This window comes from Mycteria americana, chromosome 8 (genome assembly GCF_035582795.1).
Source record: "Mycteria americana isolate JAX WOST 10 ecotype Jacksonville Zoo and Gardens chromosome 8, USCA_MyAme_1.0, whole genome shotgun sequence".
NCBI lineage: Eukaryota > Metazoa > Chordata > Aves > Ciconiiformes > Ciconiidae > Mycteria > Mycteria americana.
Window position 1 is genome coordinate 42,746,144 of NC_134372.1, and position 27,886 is coordinate 42,774,029.

At 37.9% G+C, this 27,886-nt stretch overlaps 1 protein-coding gene across 1 annotated transcript; it reads left to right on the plus strand.

Moving 5' to 3' along the window:
• Nucleotides 1-18,116: 18,116 nt before the first annotated feature.
• LOC142414025 (hypoxanthine-guanine phosphoribosyltransferase-like) lies at nucleotides 18,117-27,748 on the plus strand. Its single transcript, XM_075510855.1, has 9 exons — nucleotides 18,117-18,134; nucleotides 22,376-22,482; nucleotides 22,933-23,116; nucleotides 24,000-24,062; nucleotides 24,626-24,643; nucleotides 24,855-24,937; nucleotides 25,968-26,014; nucleotides 26,692-26,768; nucleotides 27,701-27,748. Exons 1-9 carry the CDS (start codon nucleotides 18,117-18,119, stop codon nucleotides 27,746-27,748), a joined length of 645 nt encoding a protein of 214 aa, XP_075366970.1.
• The last annotated feature ends 138 nt before the right edge of the window (nucleotides 27,749-27,886 follow it).

Below are 27,886 nucleotides of genomic sequence, written 5' to 3' on the forward strand. Positions count from 1 at the left end.
GGAATTTAGTCAACAGGCTTGGACTTCTATATAAGTAGCAAGAAAAAAGGTAAAAGCAAGAAATTTAGTCCTGTAGAGGACAAGAGCAAATCAAGTCTAGTGGGCTTTTGGTCTGACCTAATCTGAGCCTACCACACCATCACACAGATAAGGAGCTTGGTTTTCTTTTTCTCTTTTTTTTTTCTTTTAAATCTGATGTTTGGAATTAAAGGAATATAGGGACAGTCTTGATTTATGCCATACCTCTGAAGCTTCCCCCAATGCTCAGCAGCACTCTTCTAGAAAATGACGAAAAAGCCATGAAATTAAAATAAAAATTGCAGGGGAAAGTATTACCATGTCTCAGTTAAATAGTACAAGTTTGTGTACTGGTTTTATATGGTATTCAGTACTTAATTATATAAATTAATGGTTGGGAAATATGTTTCCCGAACCCAACAAAGTGAAACAATAGTTTGAGTTTGGATTGAGTATTTGGCATAGCAAAAATTACACCAATTTTCATTGCTGTGAGGTTTGCTTTGATGTAGCATTTTTTACTAGAAAGTAATTTATACAAATTTACTTTGTATTACATCATCCTTTATATCATGTCCCTTTCCAAAGACAGCTGATAGTCACTGATCTATATAATAGTAAAACAGGCTATGTGTTACAGATCTTTTGCTCAATTTAAATACTACTTCAGATCTGGAGTTACTGTAACTGTTTTCAGGCAACTTGCTCTGTCTCAATCTCCCCCTACTGAATCTTCTAAGAGGTCTAAGAAAACACCAAGCAACAACGTTGTGGCATGTTACTACTTTTCCTTATTTGGAAAATTTGCAAGAGGAAATTTTTTATTATTTTTCTCATATTTTCAAAAGAATACATTTTGTAGTCAGTTCTTTACACACCGGGAATAATGCTTTTTCCTATCATTGTGTAAAAGTGCAGCTATTTTCAAGGATCCTGAGCAAGCTTCCACCCTGTGCCTCTATCTTATTCAAGGCATACCATTTAATATTTTTATTCAGTCCACTGGAAAACTAACATCTGGAAATGTAAGGCAATTAAACCTAATTCAGACTTGAATCTAATTAAAGGGTTTACTTAAATCACACTATCTGAATAAATAGCTAAGTAAAATGTGCTAGGTACAAGCAAAAAATCAGCAATAAACCATTGTTATTGTACAATGATACGCATTATACCACGTTTTCTTCTGGTTATCTAAGACAACCACTGACAGTTTCCAATTCTTAGAGGTTGATGTGGTTTGGAGCTCACAGCATCAACTCCTTAAAGTTTGCTACCATGATGGGAGATTTTAATATGGCTTTAATTCTGTTCCTGAATAGGGTAAACAATATACTGTGCTAACAACTGCATTCATTGAGAGGACTAATTAACAGACTTGAAAGAGCAATTAATTTTAAGAGTACCACTGCAGCCTTCTTTTGGAGACTTGCAATTTTATGAATGAGTTGTGCTCAGCATCACATCTACATAATGTTAGGGACACTTCATCTAGTTTTGCATGATGATAAAGTTAAGCCATAAGATGTATTCTTCTACAGACAGGTTTTTATCTCTCGCCAACAAGCACAAATTTAGAAACTAAAGAAAAAATGAAGTTTCAAGAAAACATGCATTTGGGGCCAGACCTGGGTTTATTTATGTCAGTTGCTAACTGAAAAAAAATCAGTGGATCATTAACACTTTGGAAGGTTTCCCTTAAAATTGCACAAATGTTCTTATCTGACTAAATAGAGAGGGCTGTTGAAGGGATGCAGTTTGCTTCTGAACTTACATTTTAAAATTCCTCATTTTGGAATCAGCAAAGGCTGCAAGGTTAGAAAGGTAATGAGAAATAAGACTCCATTTGAGACACATCTAGTTCACAGCAACATTTTCAAGAGCAGAAATATCTTGCTGCCTCTGATAAATGAAAGGTAACCTCCTCCCCCATAAGTGAAGAGGACACTAAAAGGAGGCAAACATTGAATTACTGCAAAGGAAATGTCTGTGAAAACACAACTTTCTCTTCTTATTTTCTTGAGTAGTTAAGCCTTTTTTTTTAATTTCTCTAATCTTGCTTCTAATACAGTAGATGGAAAATACTTCACATTATTTAAGTCATAAACCACTAGTTCAGGTGGATTTGATTACCAGTTGCAGGAGGTGGCACATTTCCAACATGCTACCAAGTGAACTTACATGCCCGTTATTGATGAATTCTTCATCTTGTGGGATCTTATCATTTGATTTATGGATTGTTTGGCTTTATAGCTTTTAGACTTATGTTCAGGTTTGTTTAGGTTTTGCCTTTTGTACTTTGGCCACTATTTATAAAATCAGAGCTCTGAGTAGGATTTGGGTAGTATACCTGCACTCTAACAAGGTCGGGGGAAGGTTCCTGACAGGGCCCACACTTTTCACTTGCAACTTGGAAATGCTATGCTTTTTTCCAGCAAACATCACCAGGAACAGGCAATGAAAAACCAGATGCTATGTGAAGATTTTTCCCAATAAAACCACAGCTGTGGAACAAAGCAAACCTCGAAGAGAAAAAACCACCACTGACACCAAACAGTCTAAAATATGTTACCCTGAATCCTGTGGTTTCTTGGTAAAATCAGTTCTTAAAAAGCCTCACAAAGTAAATGTCAGACCCTTAGATACACCAAATAATTAGTGATGGGATAAAATTTAAAAGAATCACTATATGATTTAGATCAGTCAAACCCTGGAAAGTCTGTGGGCCTAAAGTAAACAGGAGTAGATTTCACTGAATTCATTGCATCTTCTCCAGCTGAGGTCTAGCCCTTTGGTTTATTCAGACATCTTGATGTTTTCCATGTCCCTCATATCTCTCTCTCTCCTCCTTCATGCCAAACCAGAATGGTTTCTGCTCTCCTGACCCTGTCATTCCAGTCCTGTGACTCTCAGCTGGTTCAGAGTGAAACCATTTCAGATTTCATCCAGCAAGCACAATTCCTTTTCCCACCACCGCAGAAACTAAGGTGATATGTGATTTTACTGGTTAACACACAAAAAGAAACTTTGCACAGAAAGAATTATCTTCTTATTACTGATAATAACTTTTTGGTTGTTATGAGCATATTGATGTTAGAATGCTGCATTCCGTGACTTAAACTAAAGGAGCAGCAGTAAAAGTGTCTGTGTGTATGTGCATGTGTGATAGGATGTGGGAATGCAGGTATTTCTGCTGCAAAACCAGAATAAAGCATTTTATCATAGTCTGAAAACTGCAACTCCAGCTGATAGGCAAAAAGCAAAATAGTAGTCGTTCATGACAGAATATTTTCCCAGTGGGAGGACGTAGTTACACATACCACATGCCCTCAGCTGGATAGCAGGTAAATTCTGTTATCTGCAGAGCTGAAGTGTTCAGAAAACACTTCTACACAATGCATACTGTTCTCACAGCCAAAGTCCCAGTGTGCTGTATTGCTAGAGAGGACAGTGGATGCCCTGCTCGCAGCTGACTCAGCAAGCTGAGAGTGAACTCCACGTTGAAGTGACTACGATGCTCCCTGTTTGGGTTGGCAGGGAGCAAGACTGGCCCGCAGTTGAGTCTGCCTCCACTTTTGTGATATTTTTGCATGAATTCCATTTTGTGTTTCTTCTCTAAATGGTAGAATGCAGACTCAGCATAAGCTTGTCTCCTCTAGCATTGTTTATTCTGGGGAAAAAAGGATTCTGTTCCCATACTATCTGCATAGATTCAGGCTTAAGAATGATTTGCCTCATAGAACTGCTATGACCCACTTTTAAACTGAGTCATTAGGCACAAGGATAACCATATAGTGAATATTGATATACTGTCATTCACAATGACATCTAATTGTGATGCTGTCAGTGCTAAAACACGGAATATCCCGAATGCTGTTGATACTGCTCAAAGCACAAATGCCTTCTACTGTGATTTGACATTTAAATGGACTGGTGAAGCCTCAATTCCACTGAAATCGAGTAGTCTTGCCACTGATTTCAGCAGAACCAGATTTTTATGCATAACGATGGTAGTTCTTATTATCCTAACATAGACACTTTATTTGCTGTAGGAAATAAAACCATTCAGTTAAAATGCAGCCGAACACTTATTGTTACACTGCAGATGAAAGTAAGACCTCTCTCTATAAAGAACTGTGGTTTTCATCCCTGAAGCTAACGTTGACATTAGAGATTCTCATCCCATTATAGTGGCTTGGCTGCTCACCATCTGCTACAGTACTATGGTTAAGTACTCGAGAGCTCCTACACTCCAGGGAAGAAAACACTTCCAACGAAGACATTTTTATCCCATTACTCTTCTTTCAAATATGACTCGAACATTTTATGCAGACAATACAATGACCTTTGGGGCATAGAGGCCAGCATAAATGCTGCGCTACAAGCCTGGTTTGTAGTTAATTTTATTGGAAGAATGATAAAATTGTATTGTTTTACATGAATTATGGCAATGAGTTACTCAGTGGTGGAATCTACAGACTAGACATCTTGTACTGGGGCTTGTAACACAGCCAGCAAAAGCATTATCATCTATTTAACCAGACTTCATTTCCAACATTATTTTCAGGATCATTTTTTCCCTGTGCTAATTAACTGCATTCACAGTTATACCACTATAAAATACTGCTTAATTTATATTGCTTAATTTTCCTCTTCTCTAAGCATTCCAAACAAGAAAAAATTAGTCTATGTACAAAGGAGCTTCCATACTTTTTCCTGATACTTTGACAATTAGTTTCTTGCTTTTGAGCTTTATCCAATGCAGTACTTTTATCATTAGTTGTTTGCATTATGACATAAGATCACCTTACATTAAGATCATCTACTCACTAGCCAAAGACAGTCCCCATCCTGAGAAGTTCACTATATCATCTGAGAGGAGGGAAAAGAGGCTTCCCATGAAATGAATAAAGACAACATTTTCAGAGGTACTCACAGGAAATCAGAGAGCCTGGCACACACACATACCTTTAAGAACTGAACCTTGAATTAGTAGGCCCAACTTCCACAGTGCACATGAGAAGACAAATTTAGACATGTCGCTCTTGTATCAGTTGACCCAAGAGCCATCAGCCTAGTCTCCCTAGCTTTGGTCACTCTCTCTTCTGTATCTGTTCATATTGGGTATTAGTAAGCTGGCAATTACTCATTTTTATTTCATTGTGTTAGCTTGTTGCTGGCCTTTCTGAAGCAGTACAAGAGGAAATAAAATAAGACATTGTCTTCCTGCATGACAATATGAAGCTGGTTCTCAATTTGTGTCTGCATCTTGAGCAATGCAGAGGGTGCAGTCTAGGTATGTAGAGAAGGAACAGAACAAACTGGGAAAGGAATAGAAATTTCACTGTATGATGAAAAGCTGAGCTAGCTAGGCCCATCAGGAAAAACAAACATTCAAAAGTTGATCAAAAAATACTTGCTTCCTTTTGCTTTTGGAACAGGAGAAGAACCTCATCTGCCTTTGGCACATATCTAACATGGTAACGTCTCAATAGTGCAGTCATAGATTGCTCCTCAAATAGGATTTTCAATTTGTCTTATAAGACCAGATACTGAGTCCATGTACACACATTGTTACACAGGCAGACTAACTCCTTATTCAAGAAGCAGACATATTAAGAAAACTAGCTATCTGTAGTGTCAGTTAAGTAAAGACATTAGAATGTGGCCCAAAGTTATCGCTATGACTAAGAGGGATTAGGTCAGTCCCTGTATTACAGTACAGGTTTGTCAGAGACAATCTGTAGCACTGAGAGTCTTCTTCTCTTTGGATAGCAATAAGGCAGTTTATCCAGAGATGTTCAATAAAATACACAAATTAATATCTATGCACAAAATCTGAGAATCAGACATATGATTCAAAAAGAAAAAAAACCCTTTTATTACCTTCAAATCAGCACTGCAGAAAACTATGGAAAATGAATAAAAAATTAATGTCATACAATGTGACAAGTTACATTTCAAACTGACAGAAAAATTGGCCACCATATAAATTATTTGTTGGACATTCTCTTTTATTCCTGTTCCTCAGATACCAGTTTTGAAATTCTTTTTTGCATATATTATCTCACATTTCTCAGAAGGTGCTATACAAAGTTTCTCTTATAGGACTATTTCAGTTTTGAAGTTTGCACTGTTCTGATAAGTCACAGGAGCCACTGGAAACCTGCCTGCCTCCCATCCCCCAGCTGAAACGATTTCTGTAATTAGACATTTTTCCTATATGGCTGTGTCTCTGGGCTGGCAAAACAACGAATGGAAAAGGATTTTGTATATGTTTCTGTACTCTGGGTCTGAGCTAGAGCTCTCAGAAGTGGGGATACACAGGGTGGCGACTCCCCAAGAGGCTTATGTAGCTTATTTCTAACTGGGTCTCTGCTAAGATGCACCAAAACTCAACTAACTGCGCAGATTTCCTGGGGAATCTCTGCATTGAGATCTCACATCTCACAATACCTGCATGATGTCTGTTTCCCATTACCTGACCTATCCCAGTTCCCCGTTATCCTGAATAATACACCTGACTGCACATATATGACAGATTACTCCATCACACAAATAAAAATGGAAAAGTAGGTAATTCCCCCAAAATTCTTCTCAAAGGCTGTTGTATACAGATGCAGGATGCAAAAATTCATATAAAAGACTGTCGTATCCCGAGTTCACAGTCTACAGCAGGGAAAAATCTATCTTAATGAAAGATTAAGTTGGTCTTTTTCATATTCTTTCTGAATAATGATGAAAAAAAACATGGATAGGAATATAAATGACACCTCTGACAATGTTTGGGAGGTATGTAGTTCACTAGATACTTGAGAGATATATATGCTTTCTGTTAACTTTGTGATGATGGGCTGTCTGAACATGCCTACAGTAAGAATAATTGTTCTAGTGCTCTTTCGGCATATACAGGGATAAGGATCCAAACCAGCTGCCCTGTTCTACATCATGCCATTGATCTCACTTCCTCTGAAGATGCATAGCTGTGGAAGCATTTGATGGAAACAAATGAGATTCTTGTTACCCAATTCAAAGCCCCAGTGCTAAACCTGAATGGTTAATGTCATCTGTGGGGTTTTGGAAATGACTATTTCCTCTATGGTTTGAACAGATTTTGTGTGATCTCATAACTCTCTTGCTAGAGTAAATAAAACTTCTTTTCGCTCTTCTTTTCCAGTCTTTCAGATATCGATTTCAAACATGCACAGGTGTTACGTAAAAAAATATTAAAGGTGGGTCTTATTTGTGTTTTTCTCTTCTGGTTAACTCTAAGCATGACTTTTCTGGGCTTCTTTAAAGAGAAAACCTCCTGCAGTTTGTGCGCCCCTGACAAGTGACCTGCGTCAGGGCCCTGTGTGTACCAATAGGCCTTATTGGCCATGGCCAGTCTCACCTGGGGCCTCCACCAACACCCTCTGGTCATGAGCCCAGCAGCTCCATTTAAGCTCGGGACTGGGCTTTCAGTCCTTGTCTGAGCTATATCATATGTGTACCTGTCTCCAGCTCAGCTGGATCTGTTTTGTTGCTGTGGACTTGCCTGATGATCACTGGACCTGACCTGTGGACTGACTTCCCAACTTGACCTTGGACCTGCTGCATCACCACAACATTTGCCGGTGATCTGGACTCCTGGTTGACCCCAGCTGAATCCCCTGGCCTGTCTTGTTCCCCTCAGTCATGTACTGTGGGACTAAGCCCTGTCTGGTGAGGACCCTGCCCTGCCTGCTATATTACTGTGCTTGGCTCCTTGTCCTTTAGGCAGCAGTTGTCCCTTGCTGCTCCCTGGCAGCCTGTTCCTCAACCTTTTCTAGCTTCCAGATAGAAAACACAGCTTGAGATCATGGATTTTTTAAAAATACACTTAAGCATAACAACATACTGTGTGTTTTAACTCAACGCAGAAGCCTTTGCTTTGAGCCCATTGACACAGCTGTGTGAGAGTACTATTATACCCCCTAGCTGTCCAAAACTTAATTTTCTTTTAATAGCTTGTCATGTTTTTCCTGGGTAGTCTCACTATATGCACCATATTATCCATACAAAAACTTTGCTATTACAGCCTGACAGTGTCATTACTGACAGTGTCTTTGTGGAATTTTCTGAACTGAAAATGTGAAGATTTTAATTTCTCAGTTTCTACCTATGACACCCAGACAACCTTCCCTTCTGTTCCTCCACAATGCAGCTGTCATAAATGTTCTCTTAGAAGATGAGAGGCTGCAAAGCTATATATAAGATTTTTTCAGTTCCAGTTTACTCTATGCCTCAATCATTCTAACTTCTTTAGTTCCAAGACTGAAGCCGGACTGAAGCCTTAATACATGCCTGAAGTTAAGAATGGTTTTAGCTATTGCCTTCAATTGGGATAGTCCTTAATGCATACTTTTGTGCTTTCCTAAATTGGACCCCTACTGATTAAAATGAATTTTGGAAAAGCCAGCCATGGTGGATGATGTTTTAAAGTGAACGCTGTTTAAGAAGATAATTAAAAGAATAATTGCTATAATTCATTAATTTAACATGTCTGGAAATGACCAAAATTATCACAGCTGTCTTCCATGAGTTTAACTTTCTTCTTTTTTGTTAGTAAAAGCCAAGATGTTAGAGATTTTCCAGCTTTACCATACAGTGGTGCATTTTTAGACTTGTGGCTAGACTGAGTGATCTTCAGCCAGCATCTGAGCCCACAGTCTTACATTCTGGTTTCTCTTGATTACCACTGCATCATATCTTCTACAAAGTCATCTTTTTTTCAGTCAGTGCTGGATGGCACTTTCTGAAATGCATGTTAACAGCAACAAAGCAAAAAGAAAAGTAAGTTGCCACATGACATGAGGGCATCACACAATGTTACATAAGATGGCTCCCTCTTGGTTATTAGTTTTATGTGAGTTTTGTTATACACTCAAATGAAATGTGGAAAAGACTAGTTAAGGAGCAAAGAATGTATGTTTTTTGCCTTCACTAATACTCAACCATGGTTTTTAGCTTTGTTATGACATATTCTTGTGAATGGCTGAACAGAGGGAAAAACAGTTGCTGTGTCCACTGTGCCATAAAAACTTGCGTGGCTCTTCCTTATTAATAGGCTTGGAAGATCCTTTGCATGACATACAAGCTTTCTGCTCTGAGCCAAGGTGCTTCTAGGAGAGCTGAAAACAAACCTAAGTTGTTCTTATTGAATACACCCATGTACTTAACAGACTCATTGTCATTATGAGAATGAATAGGAAATTAATTTCACTGAGTTTGGGGCATGTAAGAGCAGTGCCAGTCCAGCAATATGTCAAAACTGGATAAACAGTTTTAGATGAAACAAAACTGTTTATAAATGAAAAATTTTTATTTTATCAATCTCTTTCAAACAAAACAATCTGATATAATCAGGCACAAGCCTTAACTATTACATTTTAAATATTAGTATTATTTGAGGGTTAAAATTTAGATAACAATTCCACTCTTTAAACAGACTATGGCATAGGTTTAACTATTGGTGGATACACAGCTTAAAGCAGATGTAAATTAACTACAGTAGAACTGCATTAATTTTCAACAACTCAGATTCTGGTTTTATTACTTTTCTCACAGATCAAAGCCATTATAATAGCATAAGGGAACTGTGAAACAATGTATTTCATTAAAAATCTTTTATATATCCCACTAATTTCTGTGTAGTCACAAAACTACATACTCGTTTTCCAAATTCTGGTCAGAGTAAAGTTGACATACAAGTAATTCAAACACCTAGGCCTGAAAACCTGAGGCATAATGAATTGGGAATAGAAGCTGGCTGTCAGTGGAAGGTTAGTATCTTCAGAAATGCTGAGAGTTGTATATCTAATTTGCTTAAATCCCTTAAAAACCTACCTGATTTCAATGAGACAGCTTCTAGCAAATATTCCAGATTTGGTCCCATGTAAAATGTATGGTTTTGCATAGAATAAATCAATATTTCACATATGACTTTGTTTAACCTGTAACGTTACACATTTTACATAAACAAGACTTGGCCTTGCTCTAGGTTAGAATGATGACTTCAAAAGGAAAGCAGAGCTGAAGACACTTATTACATCGATGATTGTTTTCTTGCACCGTTTCTAAACACTAGCAAAACCATTTCTGAAAGGGCAAAAAAATCAGTTTCAGAAATATCAGTGCTGACAACTTATCCTTTTTCAGAATTACTGCTTTTAAAAAAATTTTTCTAAGGAGGCTTCATGAGAAATCTAAATTATTTTATTAACACTGAAGGATTTACTTGAGACTAATCCAAAACTAAACAGAAGAGGCCTCCAGCATAACATCTTTCCAACTTCCTGTCTTGTTTCAGTAACAGCTGTCAAGTGCCATGAACAAGCCATGTTTAGATTTTAGGCTGGCAAAATATATGTATTAAACATATATAAAATCTGCCAGTCTGGGATATAGGTTGTGTAAGACTGAAGAAAAAGCAATTACCTGAACTAGGGTACATGTGCAGGATAGAAATGTGGTGAACTGCTCTTGAGTCTCTGGAGGCTTTTGCTTGCAGAGGACTCTAGTAGAAATAACTGAATACAATAATTACAACAATACAATAACTCACACCATCTACTACAGCACCAAATAAAAAACTAAAAAGTAATATATCAAATTATATAAACATAGTGTGATGTGCATTGAGGGCATAATCCATTCATTTCAATTAAGGAAGGACGTTTTATTATCTCTAATGGGATAAAAGTGAATTATGTTGAAAGTAGATCTTGCTTATTTTGGTGTTACAGCTTTCCCTCATAAAAGAAACTGTGAGAAAAAAGAAAATATGTTAGAGGAGATCAGAAATTGTTGAGTGGTAGGACATAAAGAAATCAAAAGCAAAACAAGGACAAGTGTTCGAGGAGGAAGACATTAACCAGGTCAAAAGCTGCCATGAGTGCAGAATTAATAAATGAGAGCGCTAACGTTTGCCCATGAAGATAACTCAGTGAATGGGGAGAAATTAGAGGTGATGTGTGAGGGGAGAATAGAAAGATGGTACCTGATTAAGAGAATGAGATTATGTTTTCATGATGGAAAAGCTGTAATACTACTTGTGAGATGCAAGAACCAGGTGGAAAGGAGTTCAGTGAATAAGGTGAGACGATGTTAGGACAAAGGAAGTTCTTCTCTCATTACTACAATAAGAGGAAACTTGCAAGGAGAATGAAGGCATGAAACCTGAGTGCTGGAAGTGGAAAAAGACAAAGTTTTCAGCAGTATGAAAAAGGCATATTATAACATACTGGAGAGGGTCCAAAGGATGGCCACGAAGATGATCAAAGGGCTGGAGAACTTGCCCTATGAGGAGAGACTTAAAGAGTTAAGGTCTTTCCTCCCTGGAGAAAAGAAGGCTCAGGGGGGACCTCATCACAGTATTCCAGTACTTAAAAGAGCGGGTACACAGAGGACGGAGGCTCTCTCTTCACAAGGTGCCACATGGAGAAGACAAGGGGCAACGGATACAAGTTGCACCGAGAGAGGTTTCACCTTGATATAAGAAAGAAATTTTTTTACAGTGAGAACAATCATTCACTGGAACAACCTCCCCAGGGATGTGATAGAGTCCCCATCACTGGAGGTTTTCAAGATGCAATTGGACATGGTGCCAGATAATCTCATCTAGGCTTCCTTTCCCATGAAAGGTTGGACCAGATGATCTTTCAAGGTCCCTTCCAGCCTGGGCTGTTCTATGATTCTATGAACATCTTTACTAGGATTTACTGACTTACAATGGTTTTACAACCATTGTTTTACAATGGATTTACAATGGTGCAGGCCCCCTATGGAATTCAGACGCTCGACTGTGTAAACAGATTCCAAAGAGTCACCGATGCCATCAGATTCAACAGGCAGTAACTGGAGTACTTTGATGGAGATCTGAGGGAGGAATTGGAAACATGAGAATCAGTAACAGAAGCTTTCTCTTGGTTCCCTCCATTGTCTTATGAAACTGTACTGACCAGCGCTGAATTTCCGTTTTAGATTGTGGGCAAGCCTGCACAGCTAATGCACACTAGCAGTGGTTTCACTGTAAGCTACCAACCACTGGAATCGCTTATAAGTAAACACAAGTAGCGGCAATAAAATCTTTCTAAGCAAGCTCATACAAAACTGTCATCTTCATTATTCAACATCTCAACAAAAGGCATTGGCAACACTGAAATAGCTGGTTTTATAAAATTGAGATTTAGAGATGAGCTATCTTTATTTGAATGCAGTAATTGCGTGGTGTTCTAAAAGGGCTTTTTTTTAATTTTACCAAAATGCATAGTCCACATTTTTCTTACATGCTGTTATGGGAAGATGGCACTTAGCTTTTCTAATAGTCAAACATGGCTTTGCAGAACAGAACATTGTTAACAATTAAAAATGGTGATTAGAAAAAACTAGAGGGAAGAATTTTAGAATATTTTAAAATGTTGCCTCTCTGTGGTATGTATTTTTATACCATGTTTTAAGGTCTCAAGTAATAGAAAAATCATACAAAGGTAATACAAGTAATCTGAAATCCACTACATGCAGTTCTATTTTAACTCAGCAATTCACACCAAATTCTTTCACTGCACTAAGAATGAATTCAGGAAAATAAATATACAAGGAGGAATATGGATTTAATTGTTATTGCTGTTACATTGCTAAAATAAAACAGCTGTGATCACACAGATAAAGCCATTGTTCAACAAATATTTTTATTAAACATCTCTGTAGCGAAGATGAGTCCAGCTCCCCAAGAACAGAGCAGACCGCTTCCTGGACCACCCATTGCTCCCTAGGTAAAACAACTCACCCAGCTGTTGGGGGGTGGGGGGAAACTTGATCAGACACACTGGACACTATGGCAGTTATGGAGTAACTCATGTTTGCTCACTGACATATTAAACTATAACAACTGTATTTTAACATTCAAGCAAATAGACCACAATCTTTTTTCAAATCATTAATTTGACCACTAGCTAATGACAGCAACGGTGTTTCTTAAACGGCACCTTCCCAAAAATAACAATGACCTGTGTAGCCCACAGGAGAGCAGTCTCAGAAAACTAAGGTCAGCTGATTACAGCAGGCAACGGGGGAAAAGGAGGCACATACGAAGGTCAGAGGTACAACAGAAGCAGTCAGGAAAATAAATTGGCCACGGTCGTACAGCAAATAAACTGTATGTCAGAGCTGCGAATAAAATCCAGAAGTCCTGATTCCTTGTCTCTCTGCTCTACTGCCCCAGTCCTAACCAGATCCTCTCTCTAAATGACTTTCTAATATAGACAGTCCAGGAGACTGAAACATTTTTCCTATCTAAAAAACAAATGTAGCAAAAGGTATATAAAGGTTTCCTTCACACAGTCACTCCACCATTTATGTTATGGCCGGAAAGACTTTGTTAATAAATATTGTACATTTCCTCCAGGTCAGCAATCAGAATGTCTGAGTCTGCAGAATTTGTCATTCATCTATTTAGGAAGTGATGTCAGGGTATTTTCAAGAATCATTCAGACTTAAATCTGAGTCACCTTTTACAGGGGTGTTTCCTTCAAGTTCTGCTATCAGTCAATCTGGGTTTGCTAGATGTTGGGGGTATTAGAGGAGTTGTAAAAGCAGAAGACCTTTTCAAGCACAACATATATAAGTATCCAATATTGTCAAGACTTAGATCACTTTTCTGTTTCAGTAAAATAATAAAAATCTCATATTCAGACCAGAGAGAAAATAGCCAAGGAAAGTATGAAGGTTCATACTCATGAAATTTTCTATGTAGAAGAGCTACATAATCTACAGGAATAGATATGATAAAGACTTAACATTGTGAAATTTTTTCTAATTTCTAACTGTAAACATGCACTATTTACCACGGGATGTGCAGTGTGTTTTTTCCAAACAGCTTTTTAGCACATCAATTAAGCAGTTGGTCTTATCTAAGACTTAAAAGTGCCAAACAAAAAACAGATTTAGGATGGGCTCCAAATTACTGAAGTAGAGCCATTTCGAAGTGTATTAATCAGGTTTCCTAATAACACATGAGTCACTGAATACCAGTGCTCAGTTTTAATTCAAGGCTTTATCAGCCACTTGGAACATGGAGCCCATGGGTCAGGTCTTTAGTGGTGCAAATCAGCAGTTTTCCTGTAATCCACAATTATACAACTTAGAACTGGTCTAAATATTTAAGATGCCTGTTTTAAATTACCTGATCATATTTGTATTTTGGTGAGATATCTGTATGCTTATTATTTGAACACAGAGTTTCTTAGTCTAGAGAGTTTGCCTCATAAAATGTAGGTTTTTCTTCCCCTTTGGCAAGTATTGTCTTCCATGGTAGAGGCTTCCCTCTAGTGGACACTTTCTCTGATGTTTTATTTGCAAGGTTTTAGTAATTTAATGGAACAGTTGTACAATACATCCAATATCATGTATTTGCTTTCTGATTTAAAATAATTAAAAGGAAATGCCTGACAGGACTTAATTAGTGCCTATACAATTTTTCTTGAGGACCTCTAAAATTATTGCAGCAGTCTCAAGACCAGTTACTTCAAACTGTAATACAATGTAAAACTGTTTAACAAACTTAGGTATGTAAACGGCAAAATCATGTCCTGAAAAAACTAATTATTGATTCAGTAGTTCAGGGAAGAGATACAAGGACAAGAGCAGTGTTGTTCTGTATTGACTGGCTGCTGTTTTACCCAGCTATCAGTGCTGATCTAATTAATCTCCAGTCTGTTTGTATGGGCTACACGTACTGGCTCTTTCAGTATTCTGTTATTAGAGGAGGGCAATAGATTGACACCCGACTTGCTTGGTGCACTGGTTTCCTCAAAACACTTAATTTGAAAAAGATGCACTTGGGGCTCCTATATGGAACAAGTACATACACTCTTAAATATTTCTGTTCTTTCCTATGGGAGTATGATCACATAATTTACAACTGAGAAACCATCTAAGGATGCCAACTGGCTACATTCTATTTTCATTATTCAGCAATGACAAAGGGCTGTCTTAGCATGAACCTTTCACCTGTGAATTTTTCCTTCTTCAGAATGCGACAATAAAAACATTAATTGTAGCAGTAACTTTCAGAACTCAAATCTCAGCCCACTAGTAATTGAGACCACTAACACATTTATTGTATTTTCAAGTACTTGCCAGGTGACAGTGGTATGTGGTTACCATTACAGTTCTATGGAATTTACTGAGAATCCTAAATTCATTCAAACAAATATGATCTGGGAAGTAGTTTTCTGAGTTTCAGACAGAGTAAGCAGAGGCTTCTTGAACCATCTTAAAGTTTAATGAAAGTGTATGTTTCTCCCAAGACTAAACTTTTCTATTCCAAGTCTCCCAGAGTTCCAAAATCTACTTTTTTTCCCCACGTGGGCTGTTGACCTGACTATTTCTCAAGAATCCTTTCATAAAATTTTGGAGGCCACATGGCAGCCTGTCTGATGTTTTCCATCTATGGGGATTTTAGTAGAATACACCTATTTTCCCAGTTCAATTAGAGTAATCTGATTCCAGTTGAACAGATGTCCACATCATGAAGCAATGTCACGACAGTCTCTTTTGTTGTCAGTTTCTCTACAGAGAAACCAGTACTTGCTAAGAAAATTTAATAATAATATAACTACATAATACATGCATATATATGCATGCACCCCTTATGAATGAAATTCTTCTGCTCTTTCTAAATACAGACTCTAGCAAAAAAGTCACTGCTCATTTGTAGCTCAGACAATACTCCCAATGCAGTAAAATCTCAGAAATAAAGTCAGTGGGAGGGATTTTCTGCAATCCTTTTCTGAAACAGAATTAAACAGGACTTTAGAACTGGGCCCAGTTCAAATCAGTTCAAACAGTATGGTGCCTAAAGAAGACACAAAGATTTGCAAGGTCCAGTGTATAATTTATAAAAATGTGAGTAATGTGGAATCAAACTTGCCTCAAGTAACGGCTTCAGGGATTTATAAAAGTAATTTACATAACAGAGGTGGTCTTCTAATAGACAGAACCGAAGCATAGATATTACACTTGAGAATATTTTAAGGTGGCCTGTTCAGAGAGAAGGCTGCCTAGTATGTGTGATCTCCAGTCAAGGTTTCCCTATACAGGCATTAAGCACACAAAAAATGACATAATATAGAGAAGAACAGAGCATTTAAAAAAAGGGCAGAGCTAAGCTGAGTGCTACAAATCATATCAGATATGCATGCAATATTTATTTCTTCACTGTAATTTGAGCAACTGTGCTCAGTTAGACTGCTGGAAATCGTAAACTGAGATAGTGCCAATAATCAGCCCCTTCATTTGAACGAGGTTTAAAACAAGTAGTCTCACCCATACTGTTGATTTTAGCAAAACTACACCAAATTCTGTTTAAATGTGGAACACTACAAGAGAATCAACAAACAAATGTGAAGCCCATACATGTCTTTTTTCCTGTAAATAATTAGGAAAAAAAAATTATTTAAATCCTAGAACCAGTCATATAAAGCTGTAGATGTGATACATGGGCAATCAGTATGAGCGATATTACAAAACTTAGTATTCTATCATGGCATCGTCCTCCCAGGGCTCCCTCGAGTACCAACATCCTTTCAGGACAGCTAAATTACACTGGGTTGAAAAGCTCAGGAGAGGGGAACATACAACCTAGTCTGGGAGTCCACCCCCTTTTCTTTCTCTCACTTTATCCACAAGCACTTATAAAGGCAATGCATGTTTGCCTGAGTTCCTCAGCAGTGCTGCTGGTCACCTTCATTTTGGCACCTGAGAGTAAGGAAGGGAGAGTACCTCTGCTCAAACAATAGCCATCACTGTTTAGACGTATGGGTTTTGTTCATGTTTCCTTTCAAAGGAGGATTTTGTTGAGGAAATTCTCCAGGTTTTTGAACACAAGTTACTACCAACTAGAAAGGAGTGCCTTACACTAGGAATTAGAAAAGCAAGGCTTTTCACAAGACAGGGAGCTCACATATGTAAGGTAGGGAGTAGGATAAGGATTCACAGAAGAAAGGTATTGCTAACTGCATAAAACAGGGGCCAAGTAGCCTCAAGGCATTAATAGTTCCCAAACAGTACTACTATTTAACGTATCACTGAAAGTTGTGGATATGCCTGTTAATCCACTTGGAAGACCATTTCCACATTATCCCAAGTGTTATCAGCCATGATCTGAAGAGCATCTGTAAGATTACAAAGAAGCGAGAAAAATCATTCATTAATGTGCCCTCTCCTCAAGAAAACATTAAACTAGTTGAATTAATAAAATGTACCCAATCTCTTAAGAACATTCTGTAACATGTTGTATGCAAGCTGGCTTTAGCTCATTTTGTTAGTAGGATTAATTTTTAGTAATCTAAGACTTTCATGTTAATCCCAGATAATAGTGCAGTTTGGTACACTAAAATAATCAGATTACAGTGAATGTCAACACGATTTGATTTTAAATTATTTGGAGCATGTTACTGGAACTATCACCCCCTCATTTTATGAAAGGATGATCTGGAAGAATGTCAGACAGGGTTCACCATGTCTCAACAGCTGCAGACCTCTGCTTCAAGTCATCATTAAAAATATGGCTTTGTTTATTCAAATACTGATTTTTGACAGCAAGCTAGCACAAGAATTTTAAAAAGACGTGGCCTTTATCACAACAATGCATGTGCAAATATTGTGTAAGAAACTGGTATATAAAATTACCTTCTACACATATACCACTGAATTACCATCTGCTACAACCAAATACCTGATTTGTGTTTTCAATAAAAAACCCACTACCCTACCTAGTCCTTCCCACTAATTTGATTCATTTGCTTGCTTTTTGCATCTCCCTCGTTCCCCATATCTTTACTGTGATTAGCAGCAGAGCTAATGCCTATTTTATTTCTGGTTAATCTGATTAAGTAAGAACCTAGGATTGTGATGTCAGTGCATTAGTAGAAGGAAGTAATGCTTCCTGTAGGAAGGATGGTAATTTTGACCTTTTAGAAGCAGGTCATGATCTGACTGCAAGATGAAAATAGAGCAAGACAAACTGGAGTGATAATACCAACTCATTCTCTGATAGCATAGTTCAAAGTAAGATTATGGCTCATGGGCTGCAGGTAAGAAAGCATAATGCACTTATATTTGGTTATTTGATTGAAGGGGGCTTTGGGTGTGGGGGAGAGGTTAGCTTCAGCAAAAATAGGAGAACATTAGAAATACTGACTAATGAAAGGCCTTGTTTCTTATATTTACTCAGGAGAAAAACTGGCTTTCAGAACAGAGGCATCTTAATAGACTCAATTTTTTTACAAACTTATGACATTATTTATTTGACTTTAATATAGCTATATTCATATTCTTTCATTCTGTGCTGATGAAACAATACTTATTTATGAATCTATTGTACATAATTGCTGTAGTTCGTTTTGTTGTTTTTCCCCCTTAAACTCACAAACCTACATCAGTAAATGAACAACAGATGAGACTGAATCTAAATTAAACAACTAATTCCTCAAGTTATATGCTTGTGATATAAAAACTTAATGACTTTGTGTGATAGTTTAGTAGATTGCTTTATTATAATGGGATGCTGCTGTATTATTTAGCAAGTGCCACAATACAAATGCTTTTATGAGCCTGTAAGGTATATGCAGCATGTTGCTATGGTGATGTGGTGCTCAGACTGATGCAGTCCTTAAGGTTCTGTTCATGAACCTTTCAGCAGACCTTAAAAAATGTTTCACACATAGCAACAAACAAGATATTAATGTAGCAGACATTGTTTGCATTAAATAGTCGCAATGAGCATAGTTGTTAACCACATAAAAGGTATTAAACTACACTGTCGGAGTAGCTATAAGCAATAATCTCTATGCACACCTGTATGCTTCAAGACTAGCTTTATTCATTAACATGGACAAAACTCATGCCTCACTTGAGCTGAACCAGTTGTGATGCCTCTCATGAAATGCAGCAGGAAGCTAAATTCATTGGCAACAAGGTTGAACTTTAACTCCCTGTGCAGATGAAAGCCCAAATTATAACTGCAAAAGCAAATTGTAAGGCTGAAGTCCATTAAATATGGCTGCGCGGAGAATGGATTGAGAGCAGCCCGGAGGAGAAGGACTTGGGGGTGTTGGTTGATGAGAAGCTCAGCATGACCCAGCAATGTGCGCCTGCAGCCCAGAAAGCCAACCATATCCTGGGCTCCCTCAAAAGAAGTGTGACCGGCAGGTTAAGGGAGGTGATTGTCCCCCTCTACTCCACTCTTGTAAGACCCCACCTGGATTACTGCATTCAGCTCTGCGACCCCCAACATAAGGACACGGACCTGTTGGAGCAAGTCCAGAGGAGGGCCATGAAGATGATCAGGGGTCTGGAGCACCTCTCCTGTGAAGACAGGCCGAGAGAGTTGGGGTTGTTCAGTATGGAAAAGAGAAGGCTCCAGGGAGACCTTATAGCAGACTTCCAGTACCTGAAGGGGGCCTACAAGAAAGCTGGAGAGGGACTTTTTACAAGGGCATGTAGTGATAGGACAAGGGGTAATGGCTTTAAACTGAAAGAGGGTAGATTTAGATTAGATGTAAGGAAGAAATTCTTCACTATGAGGGCAGTGAGGCACTGGAACAGGTTGCCCAGAGAAGTTGTGGATGCCTCATCCCTGGAAGTGTTCAAGGCCAGGCTGGATGGGGCTTTGAGCAACCTGGTCTAGTGGAAGGTGTCCCTGCCCAAGGCAGAGGAGTTGGAACTAGATGATCTTTAAGGCTCCTTCCAACCCAAACCATTTTATGATTCTATGATTGGGCAAAAGAAAAAACTGCTCAAGTCGCAGGTAGTGTAGTCATTGCATTTAAGTTGCAGTTATGCAGAATGCAATAGAGATGGGAATCTTGAAAAAAAAAACCAAACAACAAAACAAACAACCCACCCTACAGCACTTTTTAAACTGTCATGCCAGTGAGTGTCCTTAAAGGTGCTTTTTCTGTACTCCAAATGAAAATGATGCTTATATGTTCCAGTAGTCTCAAATAAACACTTTTACCTTTGACCAGTGCTTCTAATTATGTCCTATCGGCACTGCTTCTTGTTGACAGAATCCCGTATCCTGTATGTGTGTTCTGTCTGTCACCACTAGCAACCTCACACAGGCAGAAATTAGCCCATTTCAAACTCGCCAGCTGGGTTAATATAACACTCAAACAACAATAAGCAGTTCTGCACTGCATTAAAGTCTGCTCATTGGTGCTACTGTCTAGCCTCATCTACAGCTGATACCAGTGTAACTGCCAGTATCTCTTCCAAGATTAATAAACCACGAACAAACTTAATTTGAAAACAATCCTTCACCTAAGCTTTCACTTCAGCCATAAAGAAAACAGTAACTAAACCAGGCAAAATAGTACTGCTGACACTCTATAAACAGTGCTCAACTGCAAGGCTATTCTGTAAGTCTAACTTGGAACACCAAGGCCTATCAATTTTGAGTACCTGCAGAATACGGTTAGTTCAGCCAGGATGAGATTCTGTATGTTGTACTACAATAATCTGTTCTTTGAAATTCTTGTTAACATCTGTCTCTCTAGTTTTATCTTTAAATGAAGTGGGCTATTTGTGGCCAATTTAAAATAAATGGCAGTAATTGGTTATCTCATTTTTGTGGCTGCTGTGAGTTTTGCAAGTAATAACCTACTCCTGTTCCCTACAGTCCATTTTTCCTTTCTTCCTAAGCACTCATCTCTCCTATGGCAAAAAACGAGAATTAAAAACAATGCATCTGTCTAAAGAGTTAGCTCATTTGTTAGCAATGTTTTATGCTATTATTGCCTAGTTCATAGCTCTATGCTGTCCATTAGCAAACTATCAAATTCTTGGTTTTGACGTCTGTTTAGTAAAATCAAAGGATGTTTCACAGTTGGTACAGGGGTGTTACACTTCCCAAGTCTGAGGGGAAAAAGATTTACAGTCTCAGCAAGAATACCGAGTAAAACCACTCCTTTAAAACTTTGCCTTCTACTGAAGTAGTCATCTACTTCATTGCTCAATAAACAGACTATATGCTATTAGGAACATATGCTCCCTCAAAGAAATCTGCACAGTGCAGCACTCATATTTTGAATTATATTGTATTGAGTTCTGTTGAATGCAACTGGTGTGTAGCTAACCTATTTTGCACTAGTGAAGCTTTGAGCCAGCTTTGAACTTTTCTTTCGATTAGTTCTGTATTTTTTAACAACAGAGCAATATTAGATGTGACAAAATCTCACTAATTTGCATTTTTTCTTAACTTATTTCTAATACTTACATATTAGCCCTCTTATTCACACTTGTTTCTACCTCATTATATTTTTTTCTTGCCTGCTTTTGTACCTCCACTTCATAAATGAACAAAGACCAAAGCATCCATTATGGTCTTGAAGGGAGGTAGAAGCCAAAGACACAGATCTGTTTGGGGTCAAAAGACTAGTCAGAAGAGAAGCCTAAGTGGAGAATATGTAATTTCTAGACATCCAGACACCTCTGGGTGCAGCCGCCTGGAGCCAGCATGTTAAAAAAAGAACTGCAATTCTAAAGCTTGATGGCAAAAGGGTTAAGGCCCTGATCTGTGGGAAGGAGCTATGGCCTCTCCCCAACCATGCTGAGGAGCAATCTGCTAGCAGGGCAAACAGTACAACGAGCTGAGCAGGTCTCTGGTTCCCACCTATGGGCACCCTCTGCAGCTTCTCCTCTTCCCACCACCATCTCAAAGCTTCTCCTTTGGGGTAAGTCATCTCCCCTGTCCTCTGAGACAGCTGATGGTTGGTATGTGCTTACCTCTGTCAAAAGTTCAGTTGTGAATTCACACTTAGGAGTTTTCTCTTTTACACAATGGAAAATGATGGTCAAGGTAGTGCAGCATCCTAAAGTCACCTGCTGACTGGAGATCAAGCTGTAATCCCAATCTACTTGCCTTAAATTTTAATTTTTGCTTGTCTACCACACGAGCAAGCTACTGCGCTCTGCAGAAGGGGAAACGGAGAATACGGAAAACGGAGAAGGGTTTTTTTGTTGTTGTTGGTTTTGGTTTTTTTATGAGTTGATGATGGTTGAGAATTTCTCTTATAATGACTAGGGCAAAGTAGTTATCTATCCATTCACATCTCAGACAAGCATACTAGCTCCTGAATTATCAGACAGATTGTGAATTTTTCTATCAGAAGGTTCAAAAACCCTCAGATATATTTTTATTTTGACACATTGTTGGGGGGTGTGGGGGTGGGGGTGGGGAGAGGAGTCTTTCTCTACATTATCAGAGACTGGAAGGTTTTTTTCCTGTGTGGCTTTGTCTTTACTCTTAGAGCTATTTCCCTTTCACCTGCAGATAAGAGATGAAGACAGTGGCTATAATAAAAATCTATTTTGCATTCCTAAGCATTATGAAGAAGATTTAGAAACAGTCTTCATTCCTCATGGACTTATCCTGGACAGGTATGAGGGTAATCAACAAAGAGTAGTGATAGTGATGCCAATGATCCCTTTTCCTCCAAATGAAAAGACTGATGCCCTACCCTGCATAGCCCATGAGAAACATGGAAAGCCTGCAGCTATAGCACTTGTGTTCTGGAGTTTAATACAAGAGGAGTTTTATGGAAAGGATTCCTCTACAACCTCAGTTAAGTTTGCATGTTATCTCAAATATCTTTAAGCTTTCCTATCCTGCATTGTTTAGGCATACGGATTAAATCAACAGTGAAGTAGGCATCATCTTGTGAACTGCAAATATGTTACTAACTTTCCTATGGCTTAATGTGGTTACAATTTGCTGGTTATAAAAAAACTTAACAGCAAGATCAGAATTTTAATTTGGACATTGCTTAATATATGGACAAACAAATATGTACAAAACACTTCACAGGATTTGGGTTTTTTTCCTTCCAGGACAGAACGTTTGGCTAGAGATATCATGCATGATATGGGAAGCCATCACATTGTTGCACTCTGTGTCCTTAAAGGAGGCTATAAATTCTTCGCTGATTTGCTGGACCATATAAAAGCACTAAATCAAAATGGTGATAAATCTGTGCCTATTACTGTGGATTTTGTTAGAATAAGAAGCTACTGCGTAAGCAACTTTCTTTTCTTTGGAAAATTGACTCTCCCCATAGATTGATGTTGTGAAAACTGGTAGTTTACATGAAAACTCCACAAAAACTGAGTTTATGCATGTATACTGTTCAAATCAACTCAATTTATTACATACTGAAAAGCTGATTTACAGATCTGCCCCAATGATCAGATGGATATTGCATATTCACTGGAATGAACATATAGCAGAACGCTTAACATGACAAAGCCAGGGTCAGGTCTCCAATGTCCTCCTCTCCAGCCCAAAGCTTCCATACAGGTTCTACTCTGTCTTTACCATGGCACCCTTTGGTGGGAGGGAGTATAGAGAGGAGCTTAGCATCAGAGACTTGCTGTTGTCTCTCTCTGCATTATTTTTGATTCCTACAGATAATATTGGAGAGACTTGTTTTCATAATCTGTGTATTGGGGAACAGGTATCTTTTGCCTGAACCAATCATAGTTGGCCTGAGCCAACTACTGTAAAGCAGTGACTTATGCTATTTTTTTCTGTTTTATCTTCTCCCCTCTTTGAAGGCTACAGCTCTGTGCACTAATCAAAATTTACCCCATGCTGAAGTTTACAATATCCTATAAATTTTTCATGGAATTCTAAAACAAATCTGTGGTAACAAATAGCTGAAAGCAATGGTGTCTGTTTCATGAATATGGATGTACTCTTGTTCCATGCAAACATCTGTCTGCGCTGATACTTCACTCTCTCCTCTTGCTCTCAGTTACTTAAAAGCTGTTTTACTGAAGGAGTGCGAAGTTGCAAGTGTCATTAGATAGGCGAAAAGCAAGAGCAGTACACCATTCATACACATATAACACTTTTGAGCATGTTTTATGTGACTTCCCTCTCTTCTTTCTCCTTCTAGAATGATTCACCTACAGAAAAAATCAGTATTGTTAGCGAGGAACTGTCTACACTAAATGGGAAGGTATGAATTAGCATCTTCAGCTTTTAAGGGGAAAGAACAGTTCTTATGTATCTTCCAGAACAGTTCTTATGTATCTTCTAGGAAGTCCATCTTTATTAAGATTTTGATACTACATATTTACAGCCACTTAACACCGGTTTAAAATGCCATGCTTTGAAACAGCGAGTAATTCCCACGGATCTCAGTGGAAACTTAATGCGATCAGTACTGAATGCTTCTAAAGAACCTATTCCACATTTTATCCCACAGCCCCCAGAAAAGAATCATCTTAAACTGACTCATGCAGTATGGTTCTAGAATGCTATTGCTATACATAGAATAATATATAAAACCTGACATAGGTGGCTTTCTCACAGTACTTTGTTTCCATAAATACTTACAGAAAGACTCTTCAGAAAGCACTAAAATAACATAAGTACTTAAGTGACAAGCTCCTTTGAAAATCAATTGCAACTTACTTGTAAGTGAAGTTTGTAGTGCAAACTTTTCTAGGCTGTATAATTCACTGAATGTTGCCACATAAATATTTTCTTTTCTTTCTCTCCCTGCATGGTCTTTTCCAGAATGTGTTAGTAGTAGAGGTAAGTAAAGATTGGAGTGTGGGGGGAGGGAAAGACATGGACTTTTTCCTCCTTGTTTTGCAAGTTAATACCTATTGCATATAAAACAACAATTAATTATGTTACTGTGCTGCCAGGGTTGCTGACTGGTTTTTATGCTTTAAATTAATCCACTGACAGTCTGTTTTTTCTTTCAGACTCAGAGGATAATTTATTTTTTTATCTGTTTCAGGACATTATTGAGACTGGTAGAACAATGAAAGCGCTGCTTTCAAAACTAAAAGACAACAAACCAAAGATGGTAAAAGTTGTAAGGTATAATGATATGGCCACTTACTAATGTATTGTAACGAGAAGATATAGCAAAATCATTTAGGTGAATAGTCGGTGTATGCTGGTGGGTGGTTGTTTGTTTTTGTTTGGTTGGGGGAAGAGGAAGTAAAAGCAGGAAGCAATCCTTATCCAGCTGGTGAAAAACTACGTATTTATTAAACTGGGAAATATACATATGCACTACCACCTTCATTGTCAAAAGGAATAAAAAAGGTTGCCTGACTCTTTTTGCATAGTCCACAACGTCTGATGGATTCCCTGTTTCTTACCTCCTTATGTTTGAAGGAAATTCAGCTCTTTCCATACGTTTCCTAACACCTTCTCAGTTGCCCCAATACTAGAATGACAACACTCAGAATTTTTTCTTAATATCCTCAGTCATACAGGTTTTCAGAATCTAAGAGTTTGTCAGCACTTGCAAGTGATTCAAGTGGCAATTTAGATCTGCTTTTAGATGATCTCTAAAAGGAATTTTTTGGGAGTATCCCTATCTCTGTCAAGTCATTATGATGCTTTGAAAAAACATTTTATGTACCAGTTATGCTCCTCCTAGTCAATGTCCAGGAGGTTCTCAGTTTCTTCAGAAGTGCACAAGAAGAGCAAGAATGGATATGACTTTGTGGATGAAATTGTAGTGACATTGCACAGCTTGTCCTCTTCTCCCTCCCTCCCCACTGAAATCTTTACAGGCCACTTGAACTTGCTTACCTGTCTGTGCTATTCTAGTTTGCTGATACATTGCTACATGAAAAAAATAATGATTTGGGACACAGAACTGAAGAGAACTAAATGTAAAACAATAGAGCCATTTGGACCCTCAGAATGAACCTAAATCAGAGCCTTCACTTCTTCCTCAATTATAAGGCTGGACACTACTTTCTGTTACAATAATCTCATTGTTTTAATTCAACCGCATGATTGTAGAAGCTTATGAGGAGGGGTGGGAAAAGTAAAGTATACAGCTTAGAGCAAGACGTATTTTAAAAAACATAACCTCTGCTCTGCCTTACAGCCTGCTCGTTAAAAGGACATGTCGAAGTCCAGGTTACAGACCAGACTGTAAGTATTGTGTTTTTCTGGTTGTCCAAAATACAATCTCATCATTTCACTTCATGCAGTAAGTCTGAAAACTGGCATATAAGTTTCAGGAAGGCCAAGAGAAACGGGGAGAAAATACATAAAAATTTGTAAACTGACGACCAGCTATCCCATGCTGAAACCTCATGACCACCACGTTTTTTTTCCATGGTTGGTCTGAGTGCAGGTTTGGCTATTTGTTACCAGATAACAGAAACAGAATCAAACCTTAACTTTGTACTGCTTGGCTTTGACCCTAAAAGGCATTTGTTTTGACTCTGCATTAAACTCGTCTTGTTTTCAAACTGAAAATTCCTACTGAGTTGCAGTGCATCTAGTATTACACAAGTAAAATATCACTCCTTGTCTCCCTCTCCCAGGACTACCTCATAAGTAGGTTTTAAATAATTATTTTGTTCTTAAAATGCATTCTCTTAACATTTTAATTGTATTACCAACTGATGGGGGTGGTATAGATTCTAACCTTTGTCATCAATTTACGGCTCTGATTCTTAAAGAAGCATGCTAAGTACCTTGAAAGGAAGATGATGTATTTGTTAGGTATCACTCAAATAGCTGAAGCATGTGTTGAGTACAAACTGTGTACTTAAAAGCTATTTACACCACCCAAGTATAAAAACAATTATATTTTGTTACAGATATAGGCTTTGAAATTCCAGATATATTTGTGGTTGGATATGCTCTTGATTACAATGAATACTTCAGAGATCTAAATGTAAGTACATACATGTGTGCCTTGACTGTCACATGACTGTTACCACAGGTAACCAGCAAGAATTAGCTTATACTAGGAGCTTCTCAACAATTAACAAAACTTCAAATCTGACTAGAAACTTCCATTAAAAGGCCAAAAACATTATTCACATGCCAAGCTGATAATTCAATGTAAATGCATAAGAACTTGTTTATGCCTTACCTTTTCATGAATCTACTTCACAAGTCTTGTGGCCCAGCCATGCTGTACAGTATTCTCAATCCTCCAGGACGGCTGGCAGCATACAATCTGCTGGCCCCATCTGAAAAGAATAACTGGTAATCAGGCTTTGATTTCATGTTTGTCTGTCTTAGTGAAATCCTATGTTGCTCTTTTCTAGCCAAGTCTTTAAGATGGCTGTGTGTAGACTGTGTGTGAAGGTTTTTCCTACACTGTATAACATGTCCATCAAGATCTTTTTTCCTTTGTTCCATTATAGTCTCCTTAGGCTGCACTGAGTAGTAGACTTGGAAAGAGCATAACTGATAGAAAGAGCTGATCTTATTTTCCCTCCTTAGATTTCAAAAGCACTTTCTTAAATCTGTTTAAGTGGAAAAGTTTTTCCCTTGAAAGTCTTTTTAATAAGACAAACCTGTTCTGTTAAAGACACATAATGGATCTATGCTATTGCAAAGCAATACGAAGGATACAATAACTGAATAAACCTAACCTCTTCAGAACATACAAATCTATAAATTACAGATGAGCTTGGAAGCAATATTAACATCTCAATTTTACTGCAAGTAGTAAACTTGCAACCAAACCCACAAAGATTACTGTTCTGGTGTGCTTTCCTTACAATGCTAGGAATATGACTGAAAATCATTCTTGCGTTTTCTTTGAAGGTAAAGGTTGACTAAAGTTGTACTACTTTTTTTTTTTCTTTCTTTTAGCACATCTGCATTCTGAAAGAGAAAGCCAAAGAGAAATATAGGATCTGATAACATCAGTCTTCTGGAACAACAGTTCAGTGGCATATACAGGTGTGCAGATGAATAATAAAAAGTAATCTACTAATTGTACTCTTCACTGAAGAACTACAACATTTTCTAAAGATACTATTCTATACATTTTTCCTA